Consider the following 25,451-nt stretch of genomic DNA (forward strand, 5'->3'; position numbering starts at 1 on the left):
TTGGTTGCATTTGCAGTATGCTTCAGGTCATTGTCCATCTGCACTGTGAAGCACCGTCCAATGAGTTCTGAAGCATTTGACTGAATATGAGCATATAATATTGCCCAAAACACTTCAGAATTCATTCTGCTGCTTTTGTCAGCAGTCACATCATCAATAAATACAAGGGAACCAGTTCCATTGGCAGCCATACATGCCCACGCCATGACACTACCACCACCATGCTTCACTGATGGGGTGGTATGTTTTGGATCATGAGCAGTTCCTTTCCTTCTCCATACTCTTCTCTTCCCATCACTCTGGTACAAGTTGATCTTTGTCTCATCTGTCCATAGGATGTTGTTCCAGAACTGTAATGGCTTTTTTAGATGTTGTTTGGCAAACTCTAATCTGGTCTTCCTGTTTTTGAGGCTCACCAACGGTTTACATCTTGTGGTGAACCCTCTATATTCACTCTTGTGAAATCTTCTCTTGATTGTTGACTTTGACTCATATACACCTACCTCCTGGAGAGTGTTCTTGATTTGGCCAACTGTTGTGAAGGGGTTTTTCTTCACCAGGGAAATAATTCTTCTGTCATCCACCACAGTTGTTTTCCATGGTCTTCCGGGTCTTTTGGTGTTGCTGAGCTCTCCAGTGCGTTCTTTCTTTTTAAGAATGTCCCAAACAGTTGATTTGGCCACACCTAATGTTTTTGCTATCTCTCTGATGGGTTTGTTTTGATTTTTCAGCCTAATGATGGCTTGCTTCACTGATAGAGACAGCTCTTTGGATCTCATCTTGAGAGTCGACAGCAACTGATTGCAAATGCAAATGTCACACCTAGAATCAACTCCAGACCTTTTACCTGCTTAATTGATAATGAAATAATGAGGGAATAGCCCACACCTGTCCATGAAATAGCTTTTGAGTTGATAGTCCCATTACTTTTGGCCCCTTAAAAAGTGGGAGGCACATATAGAAACCGTTGTAATTCCTACACCGTTCACCTGATTTGGATGTAATTACCCTCAAATTAAATCTGAAAGTCTGCAGGTAAAGCACATCTTGTTTGTTTCATTTCAAAGCCATTGTGGTGGTGAATAGAGGCCAAAATATGAAAATTCTGTCAATGTCCCAATATTTATGCACCTGACTGTATATACATATATATATATATAGATATATATGTATATATTAATATATATATATATAAAAAACAAAAATCCAATATGCGCAGTAGTCTCTTTTTGGTGTATCCAGATTAATCGATTCTTTTTCAAATGAAGTGCAGCTGCATTCCCGTCTCCAGCCACAGAGCAGAAAGTCCCAAAGATATGTAAACAAAGAGAGAGCGCACTAGTAAGTAATGATTAGCAAAACACTTTACTGAACTGTAATTGTTCACTTACATTGAAGTTAAAAGTAATGATCTTAGCTGTCGACAGATTTCTCTCCACCATGTATAGGAGTCAGCCACTTGTAGGTTACAACCCAATCAAAGCCCACTCTGGAAAACAGTGGGTGACATTCACACATGTCCACAACACTGGCCATTCCCAATGCGTTTCGTCATTGATTGACGTCATTGACGAAAGTCAATCAATGACGAAACGCATTGGGGCTGTGACCTACAAGTGGCTGGCTCCTATACATGGTGGAGAGAAATCCTTCCACAGCTAAGATCATTACTTTTAACTTCAATGTAAGTGAACAATTACAGTTCAGTAAAGTGTTTTGCTAATCATTACTTACGAGTGCGCTCTTCCATTGTTTACATATATATATATATATATATATTAATAATGCTGGTATCTCCTACGGAATTGTATAGGTCCCAATAGAAAGAAGGTAGGTGGCACTTCAATGGTAGAAAAAAGTCAATGTGTATTAAATAAGAAACAATTTTACACAAACAGTGTCAATGTTTCAAGGTCAACGGCGGACCTTTTCATCAGGACTTGTGTATAAACAGTGAACCAACAAAGTGTCTTACCTTAAATAGAGTGAGCTGTTAAGATGCGTGTGTGGTCACGCTGGACTCTCCCGACAGCTGACCAGCGCCTGGAATCAGGGAAGCACCGACACGTCCGTGCAAGATGACGTCATCCGCGTCCTAGGCAACCCAGATCCATGGCATCGTCAGGCAAATCGGGGGCGATATGTGTGAATATACTGGCTGTGCTGAATGCTAGTAAACCAAAAAAGTGCAAATGCTTTAAGAATGTGATCTAATAATGCTGATCCATAACAGCATAAACCTTAAATAGCAATGTGCAATTAACGTGAGAATATATTGTTTCAATAATAAAACAAACTATAAATACATCTATACATGGAAAAAATTACACAAAAAATACATCATAAAGCCATATTAGGCATATAAGAAGTGCATATCTTGTGTATGCACTAACACTGGACACGTACGCATGTCACTTGGTTTAAACATGACTTGTAGAAATTAATGACGTCCTGAACATGGCTCATGTCAACTAAAATAGTTCCGGGCAATGTCTAGTAATGTAACAGTAGGTCAGGTGCTCATGCTGCAACAAATGAAAGGTAACAGAATATGACTGCTGAACGTACCACAATAAGTATTGCAAACATCTGAGTTGAAAACTTGACCAGTTGAAGTGGCTGCTATGTTGCTGAAGCAGTCGATTTGTTATAATAAGACATTCCATGCTATGGTCTCGTTTAAGCCCCGTGGTGCCTGAGTCTCCAACAGGTGTTTATGTTTGGATTCGCATTGTGATAGTTTTTTTTTGCGGTCCCCTCCACGTAGAGACAATGGTATATGATCTATGATTTTATATTTTAGACTTGATAGTGTATGGTTCTGTGCTTTAAAATGTCGGGCTACTGGTTGATCGATGTTTATACCTTGTAATACAGCTCTTATGGCTGATCTATGTAGGGCCATACGTTCACGAAAAGTTCTTATGGTCTGCTCTACTTAGTAGAGCCTGCACGGACAATTGATTATATATGCCACGTATTGAGTTGTACAGGTAAGTACATGTTGTATTTTGTACTTATGTCCTGTATGTGGATGTTTAAAATACTGTCCCGCTTCCATGAATCCGTAGGTGACGCAAGATGGACACTTATAACACCCCGGTTTTTTTATTTGGATATTGGTCCTGTTATGCTGTTGCAGTCCCGATATATCTGTTTTTACCAGTAGATCTCTAAGGTTTTTGCCTCTTTTGTAGCTAGGCATTAGGGATTTATTATGTAGTCCTGGTAGATCTCGGTCTCCTGTAATTAAGGGCCAAAAAGCCTTGATTGCTCTAGGTACTACTGCACTGGACAAAGAAAATTCTGTGACGAAAGGAATTTTATTCATGGTGGTATTTTTTTGTTGTTGTGCCAACAGTTGTTCTCCAGGTATTTGTGATACTTCTTGTTTATTTTTATTTAATTCCTGAAGGCTGTAACCTCTATCTGCAAATTTAGTTACTACCTGGTTGAGTGCCTCATCCAATCGTGCTGGTTCACTCATGATGCAGGCAGCTCTCATCAATTGTGATCATGGAAAACCTTTTTTCAAGGCCGGTGCATGGCAACTGCTGTGATGTAGAAGGGTATTTCGATCAGTAACCTTATTATACATGGTGATATCAATTTGATTGTAGAGAATCTGCGCTGTCTCTATATTGTATCAATATATAGTATATTAAAGATAAATGCGATTGAAAAATTCAAACATGTAATATAATAAATTTAATACATAATAACATCACATATTATAATAAATATAACACTTAAAAAAAAATAATAATAGTTGTATGAAAAATTATCAGTATTTAGATAAATTGTACAGTGATACAGTTGTTGCCAGTAATGTGATTAAACACAGCTAAAATCCAACTAAAGGAGAAAGAAGAGTACTTGAGTCTGGTACTATAGAGCACGCTCCACAGACCAAATTAACAATGTCTCCACAGAATATGAAAAATAATTACTAGTGGCTATTAATATAGCAGATGGAAAAATGGAGCTGATAATACTCTCTGGTACATTGAGAGCAAGATCACATTAAATTGCTCATATGTCTCAAAAGAGAATCAACATCCTTCCAATTTGTATATCAGGAATACCGATAATCGATCATATGGATATGATCAGCCTATTATCACCAATAAATCTAGTAGTGGATACCAAGAGCATACCCTAACAGATGATTGTGTTAGCACCCCCCCTTTGAAACATAGAAGGGGTTCCACCAGTCCATCTAGAATCTCTAAGGGACAGACCACTAATGTTTATAACTCTAAGGAATTCGTCAGTCAGCATCGATGTCAGACCTAAAACCCACCCCATTCAGAGAGAACTAAGAAGTCATGAGACTAGTCCCTACAGAAGAAACGACACTTCCCGTCCTTTTTTAGAGGAAGAATGGAGGCCAACATGTCCTCCACACCTGCAACAATGGAACAGATATCAAGTCCTCTCATCAGAATCAGCAAAAAGAGGAAGATAGGAATTTTCTGAGGAAGAGAGGAGGCTATAGGAGGTGCAAAAAGAAAAACATGGTGTCTACATTAAAAGAAACCAAAAGCAGGGGCATTTTTAAACTATCTTCCAAAAATGTATCAAATGATGAAATTAGTCTTTTGAATAGGGGCCTGAAGTTTGCCCCATCAGGTGATCCCAATTTTTTTATTTATTTGTAGATTTAAATCGTTATATTAGAACACTCTGTAGGAAAAAATATTTCGCTATGAAACAATTGCAATCTAAAAATCAAGAAGATAATCTTGGAACAATTATTTTGGATGATGGTGATAAGGAGGCTCTTGAGGCTCTTAGTCAATTATTGAGTGAAAATACCAATGATACATTAGCCATTAAAGAGTCCCCTAATAGTGACCCCCAGTATGAGAAATGGTTTGACATCAATAACACACATAGGAAAAGATTATTTAAAAACAAATCACAATTTTTCCCCACACATGTCAGGAGTGCACCTATTGATATATTTCACAAAAACATTAAATTATTTTAAAAATGTATGTAATAAACAAAAAAATAAGTCCAAATATAGAGATAATCTACTGTTGAGAGAGAGAATGGCACTTAGGACTTTGTCTGGTGATCCCTCCATCATTGTCAAACCAGCAGACAAGGGTGGAGGGATCATCATTCAAGACACCAAAGATTATATGTTCGAAGCTATGCGACAGCTAGGTGATAGACATCAATATTTGGTACTACAGGCGGATCCAACGAGCTCATTTCAGAGGCAATTGATTCTATTATTAGATAGAACCCTTGGAGAGGGAGTGATAAAGAGAGAGGAGAGAAGTTACTTGATATTGAATCATCCTGTGATACCCACTTATTATCATCTCCCAATAATTCACAAGACACTTATCACACCACCTGGGCATCCTATTGTAGCTGGTATTGGGTCTCCCACTTCACATCTTTCACATTTTATTGATTTTTTTCTTCAACCTTATGCCACAACACTTAAGTCACATATTAAAGACACAAATCACTTTTTACATTTAATTAAAAGTATTAATTGGAAGGACACTTATTTGTCACCTGTGATGTACAAGCTCTTTATTCCAATATCCCCGACGTTAGAGGCATTAAAGTGGTGGAAGATTTATTAAAAGGAGACACTGGGGTCACTATGTGTCAGAGAAGTTTATTTTGGACTCAATTGAATTTATACTCACACACAATTATTTTATTTTTGATCATACATTTTACTTGCAGACACTTGGGACAGCGATGGGCACGAGGTTCGCACGAGCTTCGCCAACCTCTACATGTGGGCCTTTGAGGAGGCTTATGTCTGGGGGGGAGTTTGGCATGAACCTCGTGCTTTATGGATGCCATATTGATAATTTATTTTTTATTTGGGATGGTGATTCACATTCATTTTCACATCTTGTTGCACAGTTGAATACCAATGATTTTAATTTGACTTTCACTAGCACTCATCACTCATCCAGTAATCTCATTCCTGGATATCACCCTTTATGTAGAAAATGGTAGTATTGTCCCTAAGACATTTAGGAAAGATGTCGACACATTTAATTATCTACATTTCAATAGCTTACACCAGCAGTTCTCAAACTGTGGGTCCTCTGAGGAGAGTGAAACCAGTTTAACTGTCTGTTATTTCAGACTCCTCGGATCACTGGCTGAGAGATCCGAGGAGTCATTAGGCAGCCCCGTCCCACCCCAGTGCTCACCTACTCTTGTCCTCCTGCCCAGCAGCAGAAACTGACACACAGGCAGCAAGCCTCAGCAGCAGGCAGACTCAGAGGAGCCAGCTGCCACACTCTCTCTGCAGTCTGTGCAGCTGTTGTTAAGTAAGTGCAGCCTGGGGGACCGCTGCTGCCAGGGTGGGAGGACACAGAATGTGTGTTGATTGCTGTGTAGGGAGAAGAAACTTCAGCAGGAGGAGGAATGAGGGGAGTGCTGAGCACAGACCATATGGGGGAACAGGGGAGCACACAGTGTGGGAACTGGAGGGGGGAACAGAAAAAAAAATTATTAAAAACCCATTGCCTCCCCCTTGTCATCCACTGCCTCCCCTTGAAATACACTGCACCATCTATCTTTCTCATCTACTACTTCCTCCTGTTACCCACTGGTTCTCCCTGTTACCCACTGTGTCCTATGTCAGCCTTAGCCTCCCACTACCTCCCCAGTCACTCGCTTTCTATCCTGCCACCCTTTGCTGTTCCTTGCCACCCACTGCCACCTCCTGTCTCCCACTGCCATCCACTGCTTCTCCCTGCCACCACTGCCTCTCCATCACCCACCAACATCCTCTGCCTCCCCGTCACCCACTGCTTCTCTATATTACTCACTGCCTCCTATGTCACCTATTGCCTCCCCAGTCACTCTCTGCCTTTCCATGCCATGATCTGCCTCCCCCCTATCACCCTCTGTCTCTCCCTGTCATCCAGTCACCCCCTGCCACCCTCTGTCTCTCCCCATGTGATCCACTCGTTCTCCCTGTTACCCACTGCCTCCTATGTCACCCTTTGCCTCCCCAGTCACCCACTGTCTTTCCTGACACCCTTTGCTACCCCTTGCCACCCACTGCTTCTCTCTTTCACCCACTTCCTCCCCGTCACCCACTGCTTCTCGCTGCAACCCACTGCCTTCCCCTCACCCACTGCCATCCTTTGCTTCTCCCTGCCACCCACTGCCTCTCTGTCACCCGACACCCTCTGCCTACCTCCTGTCATCCACTGCTTCTCCCAATTTGCCACTGCCTCCTATGTCACCTATTGCCTCCCCAGTCACCCTTTGCCTTTTCATGCCACCCTCTGCCACCATCACTGTTTCTCCCTGTCAACCACAGCTTCTCCCTGTTATCCACTGCCTCCTACATCACCCTTTGCCTCCCCAGTCACCCACTGTCTCCCCAGTCACTCACTGCCTCACCTTGCAGGGACAGGGGCTTCGAAAGGAGCTCGTCCCTGCAATGTCTAAACTAAATGATCTCATTACCGCAGTGGCGTAAGTTCATACCAGATGCCCGAAGGCAAGTTATAATTTGGTGCCCCCCTAAAACAAAAAGGAAAATAAATGTGGTGCATATCTATCTATCTATCTATCTATCTATCTATCTATCACTTATGCACAAATACACTAATATAGAATAGCCTTAAGTGGGGTGACTATATTGTGGGCAATAGAGGAGGCACCTCCATTGTCTCCCATAGTTCTGCCCCTGCATTAGCAGATACCTCACTTCAGTTTTGCATCTCCATAGTGCTACTGTGCATGAGCGGTCTGCTGACCACACGTGTGGCAGTCATTCTGCAGTAACTTGCTGGGGTCCAGTGATAATTTTTATTGTTAGACGGGGTCCCAGAGCAAAAAAGTTTGAGAACCCCTGGCTTACACCATAAACCTTGGATACATAATATCCCTTTTGGACAATTTAGGAGAATACGTTGCAACTGCTCAAGTGATGTTATCTTTGAGAGTCAAGCGGTGGAGATCCTCGAATCCTTTAGAGAAAGGGAATATCCTGATACCCTTCTTAAAACAGCATTTGAGAAAACTAGATTACTTGTTAAAAATGATCTTTTGGAAATCAAACCAAGAAACACATGTGGTTTAGATCATCCTAAGTTTATATCAAAATGTAATAACTGCTCTCATAAAATTAAAAGAATTGTAAGGTCAAATTTCCAGATTCTACTCTCTGATAATACATTAAAAGTCAACATCCCAGTTAATCCACTGGTTGTCTTTAGGAAAGCTAATAATCTGAGAGATATACTGGCACCTAGCTGTTTAAAAAACAGCCTTCTGCTACTGATATTACTATTAATAAGAGTGGCTGGTTGACCAATAAACCCAAATGTTGTTTCAAATGTGGACGTTTTTCATGTATCACTTGTGAGTACATAGTAAATTGATGTCATGAGATAGTATCTAATAATTCGAATGAAAAATTCCCCATTAAAAGTTTTATCAATTGCAACACACCATATGTTATATACATATTGGAATGTACCTGTGGGACTCAGTATTTTGGGAGAACTATAAAACCACTTAGATGTAGATTCCTTGAACATAGGAGACTCATCATGAAAAGTAATATCATCAAGACATTTCACCTGTACCCACCGGTCTAATCCTAGAGATATTAAAGTTATAGGCATAGAACATATCCCACACATGGTGAGGGGAAGGGATAGGTTTTCTAAACTATGTCTTCGTGAAAACTTTTGGATACACAAGATGGGCACATTGTCTCCTGAGGGTTTGAATGAGAATATCAAAATTGACCTATTAACTGGAATGTACTACTCCACATTATGCCTTTTCCTATCTACATGTGTCATCTGTGGTTGCCAGGGGTAGGGGTGGGACCTGACATCGGGGACCCTTGGTCCAGAGGGACCTAAGGTCTACTCTTCCTCCCTACTTCTGTGTGATATATACATAACATACTAATTTCCACACATCTTCTAGTGAGTAACACTGGATGATCATTTATGCAAGCCTCTAAAGTCTAGTACAATCTTATATTTGATATATGCATCCCTAGTTGTCTAGCATACTTTATGCTATCTGAGAGAATATAAATTGTATTTTTTATTGGATTTTTACAATGAATAAGATTTTTTATTTGTTACATTTCATGGGATCTCTTTTTTTTGGTCTCTTAAATAGGTCCAATGCTCTAGCTAATAGCATTGGTCCTTTATCATATTATTTTACTTTATATTGATTTTTACTGTTTTTGATTGTACTTATTCCTTTGTGGTGACTGGACAGTCACCTTATTAGATATTATTTTTGGTCGAGTCCCTCTAATAGTTTCCATTTATCTTAATTCCCCCTGTACTAATACTGATGCCTAGGCTCTTTCAGTAAAATATTGATTAATGGTCAGTGTGAGAGTATAATAAATAGGAAGTATAAGAACTATTCCTTGATTACCCTATATCTTTATTTTTATATGCATCTATTTATTTGGGGTTTTATTTATTTTTATATTTATTTTTATTTATTAATAATATTTCTTTATTTTAGGTGTTATTACTGGTGAGCACACCCACACATATATATATATATATATATATATATGTATATATATGTATATATTTTTATATATATTATTATAACATTTACTTTGATCTATATATGTATTTTTAATAGCAATATTTCCATCATTAATATATAATATCTTTTTAATGTATCCTTTTTTCATCTATTATTATTTTTCACAATTATTATTTATTTATTATAATTATTATTTATACACATTGGGCCTGATTCAGAGCCGTTCGCTATTTGCGGTCGTTCGTTCAAAAACAAGGGGTGGCTATTCAAATGATCCGTTCGCAAATTGCAGTCTGTTCACACCTCTAAGTCTGAACGAGCGAGCAAAACATACGCTCGTTTATTTGATAAAAATGCCCCCTGGCCGCACGCACCATACGTCATGTCCGCTATTTATTAGATTAATCGAGTACATCGTACAGCGTATGAACTGCTCGCTATTCTTGTGGTTGGTGTTTTCAACCGCTATTTTGCGAGCAGTTCTGAGTTTAAAAAAAACAAGTGACGTGGTCAATGACGCTGCTGTATTAATTATGCACTCCCTTAAAATGCCCGTTTTGACCTTTAAGCACGCCTGCGAACAGATCTCCACTCCCCGTTTTCAAGCACCTTCCCCTGTTACCACCCACATACGACTCATTCTGTCACTCAAAATAGCAGGCACTCGCTATATTGCGTACAAATGATTTTCGGCCGCACTGGCTGGTTCGCGCATGCGTACTAAAAACCGTACGCATGCGCAGATGTGCGAACATCGCTCGGAACGAGTGTACTGCCGCTAGCGAGTGGCTCTGAATGAGGGCCATAGTCTCTAATTCATTTAATTATGGTAAATTTGTATATATCTTGTAAGCAATGTGAATGTATTTATATGTGCGATCTGAATTGTTTCAATGCATCAAATGGATACTAAATCAAACTGATTGACTAATTCCACTGATTGATTTTATAAACATCACCTGTGATAACAGGTATATTTAGGTCTCAAGCAGTTCCCACTACTACCTTTGAAAAAGTCACATGATCTGTGATGAAACGTGTTAGGCGGGACGTTCTCATCACTGGTTACACTGTTGCCAGCCGACACTAGTTTGATACATGGTTCATGGTTTCATTCAAGACCCTGCAGCCTGATTATCACACCGGCATGATCCGGCTTGGCTGTGCGCATATCCCGACATCACAAACAGGAACCTTGCAGTTCTGTCAAACACTGTATCAGCAGCATCATACTTGGCTGTACGGAATTACGGACGTTATACAGGAACCAGAGGACAGAACTACAATAAAAAGGGGGGCCCCCATAATTGTTGGTTTTCCAGGCAGTGAGTACTCACAGCTGCACTGTGATTACACAGTGCAGCTGATCAAGCTTTACCTGTCTTGGCCGTATTTTTCATTTATCAGCCCAAAGGTTATTTCTGATATATTACCACAGAGACTAATATCGGTTCCCCAATATTGCTTTTTATGTTGGACTCAGGAATCTGTTTGGGTCATCTATATACTATTGACTCAATATACAAACTCTACCAAAACTATCCGGGATATACAAAGTGTCTGAATATTGCACGAGTTGTGCTGTCAAACGTGCTTCATTAATCCTCTAAAGAACGGAGACATTACTCTTAAACTACAGCGAATTTAATGTGATCTTGCTCTCAATGTACCAGAGAGTATTATCAGCTCAATTTTTCCATCTGCTATATTAATAGCCACTAGTAATTATTTTTCATCTTCTGTGGAGACATTGTTAATTTGGTCTGTGGAGAGTGCTCTATAGTACCAGACTCAAGTACTCGTATTTCTCCTTTAGTTGGATTTTAGCTGTGTTTAATCACATTACTGGCAACAACTGTATCACTGTACAATTTATCTAAATACTGATGATTTTTCATACCACTATTATTTGTTGTTTATTAAGTGTTATATCTATTGTAATATGTGATGTTATTATGTATTAAATTTATGCCTTGAGCAGTTGCATCTGATCCTTTGGAATTGGCTTGTTGGGATACTGTCTAACCAATTTGGGTGATGGCCACTTGATTCCAGAACAAAGCTATTTACATCTACGGTTTTGTGGTAGGTGTTAGTATGAATTTGGTTATCTGATATGAAAATGTTCAGGTCGAGGAACTCTACCTGTGTTTTGCTGTACTTAGTGGTGAATTCAAGATTATGATTATTTTTGTTCATGTTGTTTATGAAATCTTTGAGGGACTTTTCATCACCTCGCCAAATGAAGAATATATCATCTATAAATCGCGTCCAGAGGACGAGGTTTGCATCAAGTTTGCGATGTACCCACACGTGTAGATCTTCCCACTGGCTCATGAATAGGTTCATGTAGCTTGGCGCAAACCTCGTCCACATTGTAGTGCCAGTAACCTGTAGAAAAAATGTGTTGTCGAACCATAGATAGTTATGTGTCAAAATATATGTTATGCTTTTTATGATAAAGTCACTTTGATCTGGATGCATGTTGTTGTCTTTGTCAAGGTAGTGTTTGACACTCTGTATGCCTAAAGAATGTTTGATGACAGAATATAGCGAGGTTACATTGCTTGTGACTAACCAACAGCCATCATCCCATAGGATGTCTTCTAATTTGTTAAGGATACTGATGGTGTCTCTCAAATAGCATTTCTGGGTCTTGATATATGGCTGCAGAAATGTATCTACATAATGTGATAGATTTGCCATTAATGACTGTATACCTGAGATAATGGGCCTACCTGGGGGATTGATGGGGTTCTTATGGATTTTTGGTAAGTGGTAAAATACCGGGATGATTGGGTGTGGTGTTTATAGGTAATTGTGCTCTTGGGAGGTTAGAATATCTTTGGTTAACCCTTTCTTAGTAGATTTCTTAATTCCTTGAAACTCTTTTGTCGGGTTTTGTTTCAAACGTTGGTATGTTGTGGTGTCATTGAGGATTCTATTGGCTTCATTTGTGTATGTATCCTTGCCCATGATTACTACACCTCCTCCCTTGTCTGCTGTGAGACCTTTGTGTATGGTCCCTCCACGATGTTCTAAAGGCTTGTTGTTGCCTGTGTTGTGATGGTTCTGTGCCATTAAGCCACCAATAGACACGAAATTCCTCATAGTCTGATTGTACCATGTTAAGTTTTTTCTTTTTAAATGCCTTTAGTTCCATGTGGTAGGTATGACATTGTGTCTCTAATTTCTCCCATTGTGCTTTGTTATTTTTTCTTCCAAGGTGGTCTTATTTTGTATTTTGATAATTTCAATTATGTTACCTGTGTATTATAGCACTTTCCCTGCCTCCTCTATGACGAAGAGCATCAGGTCTAGGCTACATTTATTTAATACCGAGAACCATTTTTTAAAAAACTGTGCATTGTTTCTTTCGATAGTGGATATATTTCTTACCCTGAAACCTCGTGGTATATGTTTGGAGCAGAAATAGTCAGATAATGCAGAACCATGTAGAAGGTAGCCTATCTCTTTCTTCCAGAGCTTTAGTAATTGGTGATATAAATCTTCAGTTGAATGTTGTTCCTGAGAGTCAGTGACATTTTCATTAAAAAGTATAGGTGAAGCTTGCAAAATCATGAAGCTTAAAGTGTCACCCAGACAGGGCTGTAGCTAGGGTAGTGCGGCCGGTGCCATGGCACAGGGCACCACAGGTCTGGGGGTGCTGTTTGGGCCTGTCAAATTTCTGTTTATTATCATTCTCACTTGTAGCTTCCTCTTATTTTATCCCCAGCATCTCCTGGCCTCCACTATCTCTTCCTTGGCACTTCCTCATAAGGCCATTCCCATTTTGTGGGTGCATTATGTCCCTTTGAAAAATCAGGGAGGCGCCAATGCTCTTTCTGGCACAGGGCACCAAAAAGTCTAGTTACGGCTCTGCACCCAGATGTTGTTGTAAATCTGCAAAGGTGAAAGCTTCTTGTGTTATTGGATTATTTTCCATTGTAGAAATATAGAACCGGTATGTAGCAGCAAGGTGCAATGTTACAGCATGCAGAAAAAGAAGACAGGTAGATTAAACACTTTTGTCATCCTTGCTGAATGGTATTGAAGTAAATCTGCACCCCATTTTCAAATGCAAGAAAAGGTGTAGGATAAAAAAGTTATAAACAGGTGATACAAAGGGTCAGTGCCTTAACACTTATGGTGCATACACACGATCAGATTTTTCCTTCAGATATGAACGATAACGATTTAAAAATCGTTCAGTCGTTCATATCTGAAGGAAAATCGTTCATATCTGACATGCCTGAACGATGGACGATCAACGATGCGCGTTCCCGATGGTCAGATAACGATTTCTGATATCTGATGTGTTTGCAGTCAGACTTGGACGATTCCATTCATTTTAATGCAGTCAAAAATCGTTCAAATCGTTCAAATCGTTCAATCGTTCAGTCGTTCATCTGACAAATCTGACAAGTCTGACAAATCTGACCGTGTGTACGCTCCATTAGGGCTGCAGTGTGCAGTCCAATTGTATAGAACCCTGTAGTTTGGCACTTGACTAACTGAGGTCAAAGACAGCTCACTCTATTTAAGGTAAGACACTTTGTTCACTGTTTATACACAAGTCCTGATGAAAAGGTCTGCCGTTGACTTTGAAACGTATAAATATATATCCAAGATAATCGATTTCACTCACCAGGGCTTCTCTTCAAAGTGTAAAAACACCTACTTTAATGGTCACAACATTGATGCAGTAATCAAGAGTCGACATGTCGACTGCAAGAATGCAACCGGAAGTCACGTGGCCTGTGCTGCAGTGTTACACACAATCCACCAAAACCACATGGCTGTGGCACACAGGTTAGCACTTCCGGTTTGTGTTCCAAGCAACTGGAAGTCATATGATCTGCCTCACGCTCTAATCTCTGAGGGCCTCGGCCGGTCACACTGGTCACTTAGCTGTACCACACTGGTCCGTGCTTCTGGTTTGCGTTCCATGCAACAAGAAGTCACGCGACCTACATATTATGTAATGCAGAGGGGTTCCTATTAAATCACATAGGTACAAAACAGGGTATATATAGGTCAACTCTGGGAGTAGGAGCTGTCATATAAAGTGATAACCATCACCAAAACAAACATATATACATATAAACAATATATACTAAATCATTAACTACATTTTTAACTAAATTATTGAGGAGATACTGAAAAAATACCTAAAGGAAAAAATATTATATATAATAAAAATGTAAAAAAATGTTAAAAAATTATATAGATGTGTGTGTATGCTTCATCCGGGATGGACACTATGTGGATATAACTCTATTTCAAAATCCAGACATCAATGTAAAAAATGATGTAAGTAATTATACTCATTCAGCCCCTGTGGGGCCACAGTGTCCAAAAAGTGTATCCACTTGGATTCCCTCTTCAATAGCATGAGATCCTTGTTGCCTCCTCTTTTAGGGGGAGGGACCCAGTCGATCATCATATATTTTCTTCACAGATAACCAATTTGCCGACACGGTGTTCTCTACCGACGTATTGGTTCTGTACAGCAAATCTTTCAGGTTAGCTCCTCTCCTAATACTCAAGAGAGGTGGTATGCTTCCAATTTTTTTCAATGATGTATCAGTCCCCAGGAGCAACCAGTACTTCTTAACGGACCTCTGTAATGCCCATAAGCCTGTCCTGTTGAGGAGTTTTTGTTGTTGCACTTCTAGTACCAATTAACAACTTCTGAGCCCTGGTGAGGCTTTTATCAATAATCAATTTGTTGTAACCTCATGCCTTAAATCTCTGCACGACTTCCTCTAGTTGTACTTCAGCCAGGTCAATTTCAGAATTACTTCTGAGTACCCCCATAAATTGCACCACCGTTAGATTATTCTTTAGGGCATCTGGATGATGACTGGTCACAGGGAGAGTTATATTTCTATCCGTAGGCTTACAGTAAAGAGTGTACACCAATCTCCTATCCTTTTTAAAGATTAGGACATCCAGGAAACTCATCTGATGTCTGTCAATTGAAGAGGTAAAGCGCAATGGGCTGTCTATACTATTCAGATAATCAAACATCGACTGAAAAGAATCCATGTCACTTTGCCAAATCAATAAAACATTGTAGATGAATCTCTGATAGTAGAGTATATACTACTTGAATCTATATAGAATATGGTTTTGCTCATATTCATCCATATATAAATTGGCATATGCCGGAGCCATGTTCGATCCCATAGCCGTCCCAGACTTTTGAACAAAAAAATTATCACCATAAAGAAAATGATTACAATCTAATACTGTGTGCAAAAGTGTTAACAAAAATTCGATAGATGGACCATGATATGGGCCCTTCAATAGACTATGTCGAACTGCCTCTACACCACCATCATGAGGGATGATGGTGTAGAGGGAACACACATCTAGGGTAAAGAGTAAGCAATCATCTGGTATTTCATGAAGAGAACCAATGCCCTTAAGGAAATGGCCTATATCCAGGGCTGCAACTAGGGGGGGCTAGAGGTGCACGTGCACCGGGTGCCGGAATGCAGGGGGTGAAAAAGGGCTGACTCACAGTGGCTAGGGGGTTGCAGATTCAAAAAACAGCCATCCAAAAATGGCTGCCAAAAAGGTGGAGACAGATGCTAGAGGTCCTTACTGGACCTCTAGTGTCTGTCTCCTCCTCAGCGGTGGCCATTTTTGGATGGCCATTTTCAGCAGATTCCATGTGGACTAGCTCAAGTGCTGGGAGAAGATACTGAAAGCTGTATCTTCTCCCATGAAACCCCCTGGCAACAAGCGTAAACCCCATAGCAATGAGCATAAACCCCCTGGCAACGAGCAGAACCCCCTGGCAACGAGCATGAAACCCATGGCAAAGAGCATAAACCCCATAGCAATGAGCATGAAACCCCCCTGGCAACAAACATGAAACCCCCTGGCAACATGCATGGAACCCCTGGTAATGAGCATAAAACCCCTGACAATGAGCAGGTAATTTTAAAGTAATTAGAAGCCTTACTGTGGGGCATAAAATGATGTTGGGCAAATAAGTAAGTGGCACTTTGGTAATAGGCATTATGGTGTGTGGAATAATGTAAGTCACTATACCAGGGACATTTGACTAGTGCACTGCCTTATGGAGGAGCAAGGACAAAATCTAGGTACAGGAAGGGAGGGGGCGCAAAATTGCTGTCTTGCACCGGGTGACAGATATATTAGTTTCAGCCCTGCTGTATCCCTGACATAACTACCAGAATTCATTACACATTACTGCAAAAAGTAGTCAATAAACTCTGCCAAAGGCTGCAATACTGACCCCCGGGCCAATAAAATCAGCCTACCAGGGGGCACATCAAGTGACTTATGCACCTTTGGAAGGGTGTACAGTATTGGTACAATTGGGTGATCCGTGGTCAGAAAATCTGGCGCAGTCTCATTAATCCACCCTTCCAAAAGAGCAACATTAATTAGTTCATCCATCCACCTTTTTCTTGATCCTAGGCATAGGGTTACAACTCACACTCTCATATGTCTCACAATCATTAAGCTGTCTTTTTATCTCAAGGTCATACTTTACAGCATCCTGAAGTAAAACAGCACGTCCTTTGTCAGCCATACAAATCACTATCGACTGATCATTACGAAGGGATTTCAAAGCACTCCTCTCAGCAGTACATAGGTTGTCAAAGGCACAAACTCTATTCATATCCTCCTTAACCCCCACATCAACCATTCATAATAACGTTTTGATGCTCGGGTTATTAGAGAATGGGTCGAAATCACTAGGTTTCTTAAATCTTTTTGCAAAATTGTCAGTCTGATCCTGCAAGATATTTGCAGCTGAAAATAATTCTTTAAGTGTCAACTTCCTACCTATCTTATAATGGTCAATTGACCAATTAAAGCTATTAAACTCACATGTCGGTACAAAGCTGAGGCCTCTAGACAGAAGGTAGACTTTAGCATCATTCAGTCTCCACTCTGACAGATTGAAAATAGCTCCTCATTCCCTGTTTGCCACAGGGTCGGCCTCTTATACCTACTCCTCCTCGGGTGCGTTGTGACTCTGTGAATCTGTGAGTTGTGACCTGGTGGCCATGCCTAAAAAATCACCTACTGGTGGTCTGGTATCTAAACTTTCAGATTCTGAATTTGAATTTGAGTTGGAGGTGATAGTAGAGTCACAAATTTAGGATTGCACTTGGGTAGCCAAGTAACATGAAATTAAGGATTGCACTTGAGTAGTGACAGGAACTCAGAATTAAACTTGAAGAGAGTGAGAAACTATTTTTGCTCTCAGATCATAGCATTTCTTTGGATTAAAGATTGCACTTGGGTAGCAGCAGAAGTTTAGGTTTGTTTTCTGATAGCAGAGATGAAAGAACTGAAAATTGCACATGGATATCCAAATGTACGTACTCTAGAGAGCAAACAAGAAGCAGTTTTAGGACCACAAATGATACTGCAGTGTTAAGATTGCACTTGGGTAGCAAGGGTCATGGAACTCAGAAGTACACTTTGTGTTGCAGAATGGCAGAAACTCAGGTTTGTTCTTGGGTAGCGGAGTTTAAGGAACTGGCACATTTCAGGTACTTAAGACAGCACAAAGGTGTCAGAGTAACATGGGATTCAGGATTGCACTGAAAAAGTGGCTGGAATTCAGGATTGGACTTGGGTAGAATAGTGGGAGGGACTAATTTGCAATTGGGCAGTAGAGTGGCTGGAATTTAGGATTGCACTTAGAAAGCAGAGTGGTAGGAACTCAAGATTGTACTTGGAGAGCTGAGTCTCGGGTACTCATGATTGCACTCTGGCAGCAGAGTGGCATGACTGGGCATTGATAGCTGAGATACAAGCACTTGGATAGTAGAGTGTCAAGAACACTTGAATGGCAGAGTGTCAGGAACTTAAAATTGCATACTGGTGGTAAGATTTTAGGAACACAGATCTATACCATATTTATATATTTTTTTTCTGTCTAAAAAATGTAAAAGGGAAATTAGAATACAAGTTGATCCAAAATGGAAGAGTATAAATTTGTGTAAGAATTTTACATTTTTATATTACATAAATTTCAAACCTCAGAAAGCATATACACTAATTAACCAGATGAAGAAGTTAACTTTGTAAAGACAGATAAGTGAATAAATGTCCCAGAGCAGTTTGTTGGGCAATGTAATGACATAATATTTAATTTTCCCCCAGAGGTCTTTCATTATACTGTATAAGGAGAGTATAAAATCGTTATAAATATATAATCTGATTCTAACATGAAACAAGGACTATGACAGACAAGTTCTACGGTATGTCATCTATTACACAGTGATTTTATACCACAACAGAACTGTTAGATTTTTATTTCACAGATAGAATTGAAAATATGAGGAATATTACTTAAGGCATTTGCAGCTGTCAGTATCAGCACAGTGCTGTGTACTATGTACAGCAGGGCCATAACTAGGGTAGTGTGACCAGTGCCATGGCACAGGGCACTGCAGGGCAGGGGGCGCTGTTTGGGCCTGTCAATATTTCTGTTTATTATCATTCTCACTTGTAGCTTTCTCTTCTTTTATCCCCAGCCCTATGTCTTCCCCATGAGGCCATGGCCCTTTTTCAGATGCACTATCTTATGTCCCTAGTTAAAAAATGGGGGGGGTATCAATGCTCTCTCTGGTACAGGGCAGCAAAAAGTCTAGTTACGGTTCTGATGTACAGTGGGTAGAAAAATAGCTGACACCAAAATTTATTGCAATACTTTGTATAAAGAAACCGTAACAATTTTTAGGGCAGTGTCAGTTACACTATTTGCATATCAGTGACAATGTATATTTTTTTGGCTAGTTCAGAATTTAGATTTTTTTGAAAGAGTATGTCTTTGAATTAATAATCAAAAATATATTAGGACTTTACAACAAATATGCTACAGTTTGTATGCAGTAAGGGTTATATACTAATTGCAATATATGGAGATATGCATCACATTCCATTATGTGCAAACAATCCCTATTACCCCATCTCACCATGTTTCCTTCTCTAGTATATAATCCAGCATTCTCCCAGCACATGTTATTCCTTCTCTGTGTCATCTAACATCAACTGATAGAATGATGGTGATTCAGCAGCAGCTGTCTCTCAGCTCCAGGAAAGGGGAAGGTCCCCAGCAATGCTAAACTTGGGGAAATGTTTATATGAGGATGAGATTTCCAAAAGTGGATAAATACTTTACCTTTTTGTTTTGCTTTAAAAGCATAATTTTCATTCATTGATTTCATGTCCTGTTTTCATGCTATACATAGCGGCTATCGGTATTCTGTGCATATTACATACATTTCCCGGATGTTTGACTAAATGAGAGCGTATTTATTAGTGTGAGATTATCAGTGTGATCCTCCCATTTATTAAGGTAAATACATCTCCACTGTCAGTGAGACACTTCACAGTATTAGATACTTACAATTGTGAAGTGTCTCACTGACAGTGGAGATGTATTTACCATAGTAAATGGGAGGATCACACTGATAATCTCACACTAATAAATACACCATTGAGCTTGAACGATTATGAAACAATAATAGGAACTATTTAAGACAGGAGCCGTTTTCTTGTATTTATTTTAATATACACTATTTTCCTGTCTTTACTACACACTATGAGGTATACAGTATATACTAAGGTGAGAGTTTTTAGAGGTGGAGATGTTGCCCATAGCAACCAATCAGAGTCTACTTAACATTTAACTAGCACTTTCTAGAAGATAATAGCTAGAATCTGATTGGTTGCTATGGGCAACATCTGAACTTCAAAAAACTCTCACGTTAGTAAATATACCCCTATATGTCTTCATTAGTTTACCGCCAATATTGTATCAAGAAGAAATATTTTTAATGCATATCAATAAATCATTTATTATTTTAAACATTTATTGGTCTCTGTTCACCTCCTGTCAGCTTCTCTGATTCACTGCTGCATATGAAGATGCAGCATCGGATGAACTGCATAAACAATGGACATCTGAGTCACCCTCAGGTAACTCAGGATGTCCAGTGAAATCACGTAACCAGGGCCAGTGAAGCTGAGTCCGAGGACGCAACCACTGGATTTCCCACGCCCAAAAGAAAAGGCCGACATGCGTCCGTTTTCTGAGTCGTTTTCTGACCCCAGATGCCAGCAGCATGTCAATCACTCTGCGGCATTTGGGGCACTGCGAGCGACATCGCGGCCCAAGAGCTGCGCATACACAGATCTTAAAACATCGGAGATTTGCATAAACATCGCATCTATGTCCATCTCTGTATTAGGTCCATAGAACACTGTGCTGCAGGGAAGCCCTGAGACACATTAAGCTTCACAGACTCCCTTATAAGTGTAGACAAACTACTAGCATTTATCTACACACAGCACGATGCCCAATATATCTGCAGATATACTGGGCATTGGCTGTGCAGCAGAGCCGACATGATATGTCTGTGAACGACAACATTCACAGACATATCCCTGGTACACACTGGCCGACGGGCACCTGATCAATTGATCAGCCAATATATCTGCCAGTGTGTACCCAGCATTACCGTATAAAGACATAAAAGTTTTTAAAAGGCTGCTAATTTTTTTAAAAAAGCACAAAGATTTAACTTAGGGAATTGTAGTGGAAACATATAAAAAAGATTCTTATGTCCCATACAATATATCCTGCAGCAACACATTCAGTTTAAGGTGCCCACAGAGGGCTCAAGGAGACTCCTTGTAAATGGAAGAAATTTTATTTATTTTCTTGCTATAAAAGGTTTCTTCACTGTAACCTTGAAACTGTGATCGGCTTTCCCACAAGACTGGGTTTGGCTATTAAATATCTGAGAAAGGTTCAGACATTTTCTAAATAAAATTAATATACAGTGCTATGAGGTTTAATATCCGAATATAGTATATTGATCTATATATAATTATATGTAATATACATGAAATCACTGCGACATCCTTTAGTGAGCAGATGCAAAGTGCCTGTATATACTCAATCCCAAACTGTATCAGTTCTGTCCTCTACATCATGATTGTTTTCAGTTAGTAGAGTGGCAAAGACTCAGGTCTGCACTCAGGTACAGTAGTAGAGTGTATGTAATTTAGGATGGCATATGGATAGCAGTGGGAAGATAGCACATGGATAGTAGAGACAAGAACTCAGGATTGCACTTGGGTAGCAGTGTATCATGGATTTCAGGACTGTACTTGAATAGTGGCAGCAATATAGAAATTAACTTTGGTAGCAGAGTGGCAGGAACTAAGATTTTCTCTTGGGTAGCAGAGTGACTTGGAACTCAGGATCGCACTTGAGTAGTAACAGGAGTTTAAAGGTGCCCACACACATAGCGATATGCTTACGATCTGATATCGTGTACAATTTCCCCGTGAATTCTCAGGGAGCTCGCTTGCCATCGTGATCATGATTTTGGAAAATTTTCACCCAATCTGTTTTACAATCTCACGATCTATGGGATCATACGCATCGTGAGATCGGGCACAAAAAATTGTGAGTTTAAAAAATAAAGGCTCTTGACAATTGGTGGGAAGCTAAATAGTCATAACAATGGGAGTGGGAGCTAAATGCATGACCCAGCCACCGCCCGCCTCATTCCAGCAGGCGGTGGCTGGGTCATGTATGTCTAGGTGGGTGGCACACATTGGTGGGCAGTGGGTTGCATTTACACAGTACAAATACTCACCAAACTTCAACAAAATACACTTAAGTGTGCAGGATCCCAACTGTGCTTCCTTCTCTTTCATACATGATGCTGCACAAGATGGCGGAAGGGCGTGTACAGGCTCCTGTCAGTCAAATTTCACGTTGTAAGATGAATTGTACGATTCATCGTGAGTAAAAAACACACTCACGATCGGCACCCATTGTGTCCAGGATTGGCAAATCTGGTCTAGAACATGGCAGATCAGAAGATGCGAGGTGCGACGAGTGGGGATGCACATCAGCATCGTGATCAGGAGTAAAACTTCATGATTTCGCCATATTTTACACGATTTGTCCTGGCGATTCGTCGAAATCGGCCAAATTGGATGAAAAATCGGTGTGTGGCCACCTTAAGACTGTAGTTGTGTAGCAAAGTGGAAAGAACTGAGGATTACAAAACTCAGTAATGAATCATGGGTATTAAACTGTATCAGTTCTTTATTCTACCTCCTGATACGTGTGTATTATGGAATATGCCCTCAATGTTTTAATGTATTTACTTGTATGCGCATATTTTACCAAAATACTACAAATAAGCAACTTTCCTTGAAGAAAATCAGTTTGAAAGATATATATTGCATTCTATAAGATTTCCCTCATTTGTTTAAGTAATTCATTATACTGTATTTCAGCTAGGCACATTATTTGCAATCAATGTCAAATTTATCCAATTTTATACAGCTCTGTGACGAATGAAATAACACGTGACATGAATATATGTAAAACATCCTGTAAATATACACTGTATCTTTATATTTAGTGAGTGGTTACTCCTGTAAGTAATAAGCTATTATGGGGAATATGTATCAATGCATTTTTGCAATAATTTTTTCCTATATATATGGTTGTCGCTAAAATTATTGTTTGGTCATATGTATCATGCTCTTATCATGATTTTATTGTGCTTTATTTGTATTAAAAACTTGTTTTCTTATATCACAAAATGTATTCTGAAAGCATTGCAGTTTATTGAATGCGATATAAATCATATGTATCAAAAGATGCAGCCACACTTTTACCGCAAGATTTTTAATACAATTAACGGTAGCTGTAGATGGCGTAGAATGTATTTGTTGTTGCATTTAAACTTTTAACTTTCCTTTTTTTTAATGATTTTTTTCTAACAATGATTTTATGGTCCAGAATATTTTTAGCTGTGGTCTATTAATATTATTATTTTTTGAATTACATAATTATATATATATATGGGCCTGTGGTTTGTGGCTGAAAAATTAAGCTGAAATTCAACATTTGAAAAATATTTCAATAATATGGGGTAAGTAGTCATAATTAATGCTTGGAAGCAGAAAAAAATAACACTCTTAGTAGTTACATTTTATTGTTTATATGTGAGACTCATGTTACAACAGAATGGACATAGGAACTTACACTTATGATTGACACACAAACAAAAAACTGAATGTTATCCAAACTATATTTAAAAGAAAGTTTACGTCACATATGAATGTTAATCACATCACATTTCAGTCCCCAGTTAAAGGGCTATAATACAAACTACTCAAACCTGTAGAATTCATGTGAATAAATCAATTTAGGCCTGCGTATCTTCCTGATTAACTGTGAATATGTAGAAAATATTTCATCTGGTGATGATTGTCATTTCCACCTGCAGCCAGCTTGTTCCATTGTGCTCACTAAGTATTATCCATCTCTGATGTCCTTGATCTCACTTGGGTAATAATTATTTTCTTCATATTCAACATAGAACCAGTCACCAATGTTAACTACATCATTTGAAGTCACTGTGATAGACACACAATATACTGCAATCTTTTAGCATCATCGATATTCTAAAATGTTAGCAGATATGTGAAATGTAATTTTCATGTATTGTGTCCTATATTTCATGGAATGACCCTTCTGATTATTGTCTTGCAGATTGGTGACAGAATCTCATGGAGAACGACACTTCTATTATAGAATTCCACATTTTGCCATTTTCCATGAAAGCCGGTGATGAAACCCTCATTTTTTATGTTTTTTTCTTAATATTCCTACTTGGACTTCTGGTGAATTTAGCTATAATTACAGTGATATGTTTGGATTCACGTTTACACACCTCCATGTACCTGTTTCTCTGTAACTTGTCCTTTGTAGATATGTGTTATACAACAGTAACTGTCCCCAAACTGCTGGACATGTTGCGATCTCGGAATAACACAGTAACTTTCACACAATGTTTAACTCAGATATACTTTTTCTTTATACCTGCCAGCTCTGAGGATATACTTTTATTTGTGATGGGGTATGACCGATTCATTGCGATCTGTCATCCATTACACTATCACCAAATACTGAGCAGGAAGATCTGTATCCTGCTTGTGACCATGATCTGGCTATGTGCATGTTTAAACGCAATGTCATGTGTACTTTCAGTTCTAAAAATGTCCTTCTGCCATTCTGTCACCATTCATCAGTTCTTCTGTGATGCTAAAGCTCTGAGTGACATCTCCTGTTCTGGCTCAAACATGTTTTATATTATCATGTATGTTGATATAGTGTTACTTGGCCTTTGGCCTTTCCTCTTCAATGTGATGTCATACAAAAAAATTATCACTGTTATATTACATATAAAGTCAAGTGATGGAAGAAGAAAAGCCTTCTCCACCTGCTCATCCCACCTCACCGTCATGATCATCTACTATACTAACTGTATATCTGTATACCTGATGCCACCATCAGGGCAATGCAAGGCTCTAGAGCAGATCATGACCGTGCTGTATACTACAGTGATCCCCATGGTAAATCCTCTTGTATACAGTCTACGCAATCATGAAATCAGGAGAGCTCTTCAACGATTAGTGGTATAGCCGGTAACTCCTCATTTGTTCATAAATAGCCTCTTTCCTGTATCCATATTCTGGTAAATGTCCTTGTTGATGGCTGGTCCATACAGAAAATTAGTGGCCATTGGACGGGAAAGAATGCTATCTGAGCTGCAGAAATAACACAGTCCCTTACGGTCCTATCATGGTCTTGCATGGTTTCAGAGGCTCACAGGTATTTGAAAATCTACAAAAGTGTATTACTGTAATGAAGGCATTGACCTCCTGAAGATACACCTTAATACTAATCCTCATTGATGGAGACTATTATGTACCAGCTGAACAAATGATTTAAAATATCAAGTTGAAGAAGACATCACCCACCTGCCCAGCTCTCAGCTTGAAGCAAAACATTTACTCTTAGTTGG

At 39.3% G+C, this 25,451-nt stretch overlaps 1 protein-coding gene across 1 annotated transcript in view; it reads left to right on the top strand.

Moving 5' to 3' along the window:
- Positions 1–25,099, top strand: part of LOC148535011 (olfactory receptor 1496-like) — a 36,617-nt gene extending 11,518 nt beyond the window's left edge. The window contains exon 2 of the mRNA XM_088464520.1: positions 24,137–25,099. Within this exon, the coding sequence (XP_088320646.1) occupies positions 24,154–25,068 (915 nt within the window). The 5' untranslated portion in view covers positions 24,137–24,153 and the 3' untranslated portion in view covers positions 25,069–25,099. The remainder of the gene's footprint in view (positions 1–24,136) is intronic.
- Positions 25,100–25,451: the final 352 nt, after the last annotated feature.

Source organism: Taudactylus pleione, unplaced genomic scaffold (assembly GCF_031769625.1).
Source record: "Taudactylus pleione unplaced genomic scaffold, aTauple2 ptg000061l, whole genome shotgun sequence".
Classification (NCBI taxonomy): Eukaryota; Metazoa; Chordata; class Amphibia; order Anura; family Myobatrachidae; genus Taudactylus; species Taudactylus pleione.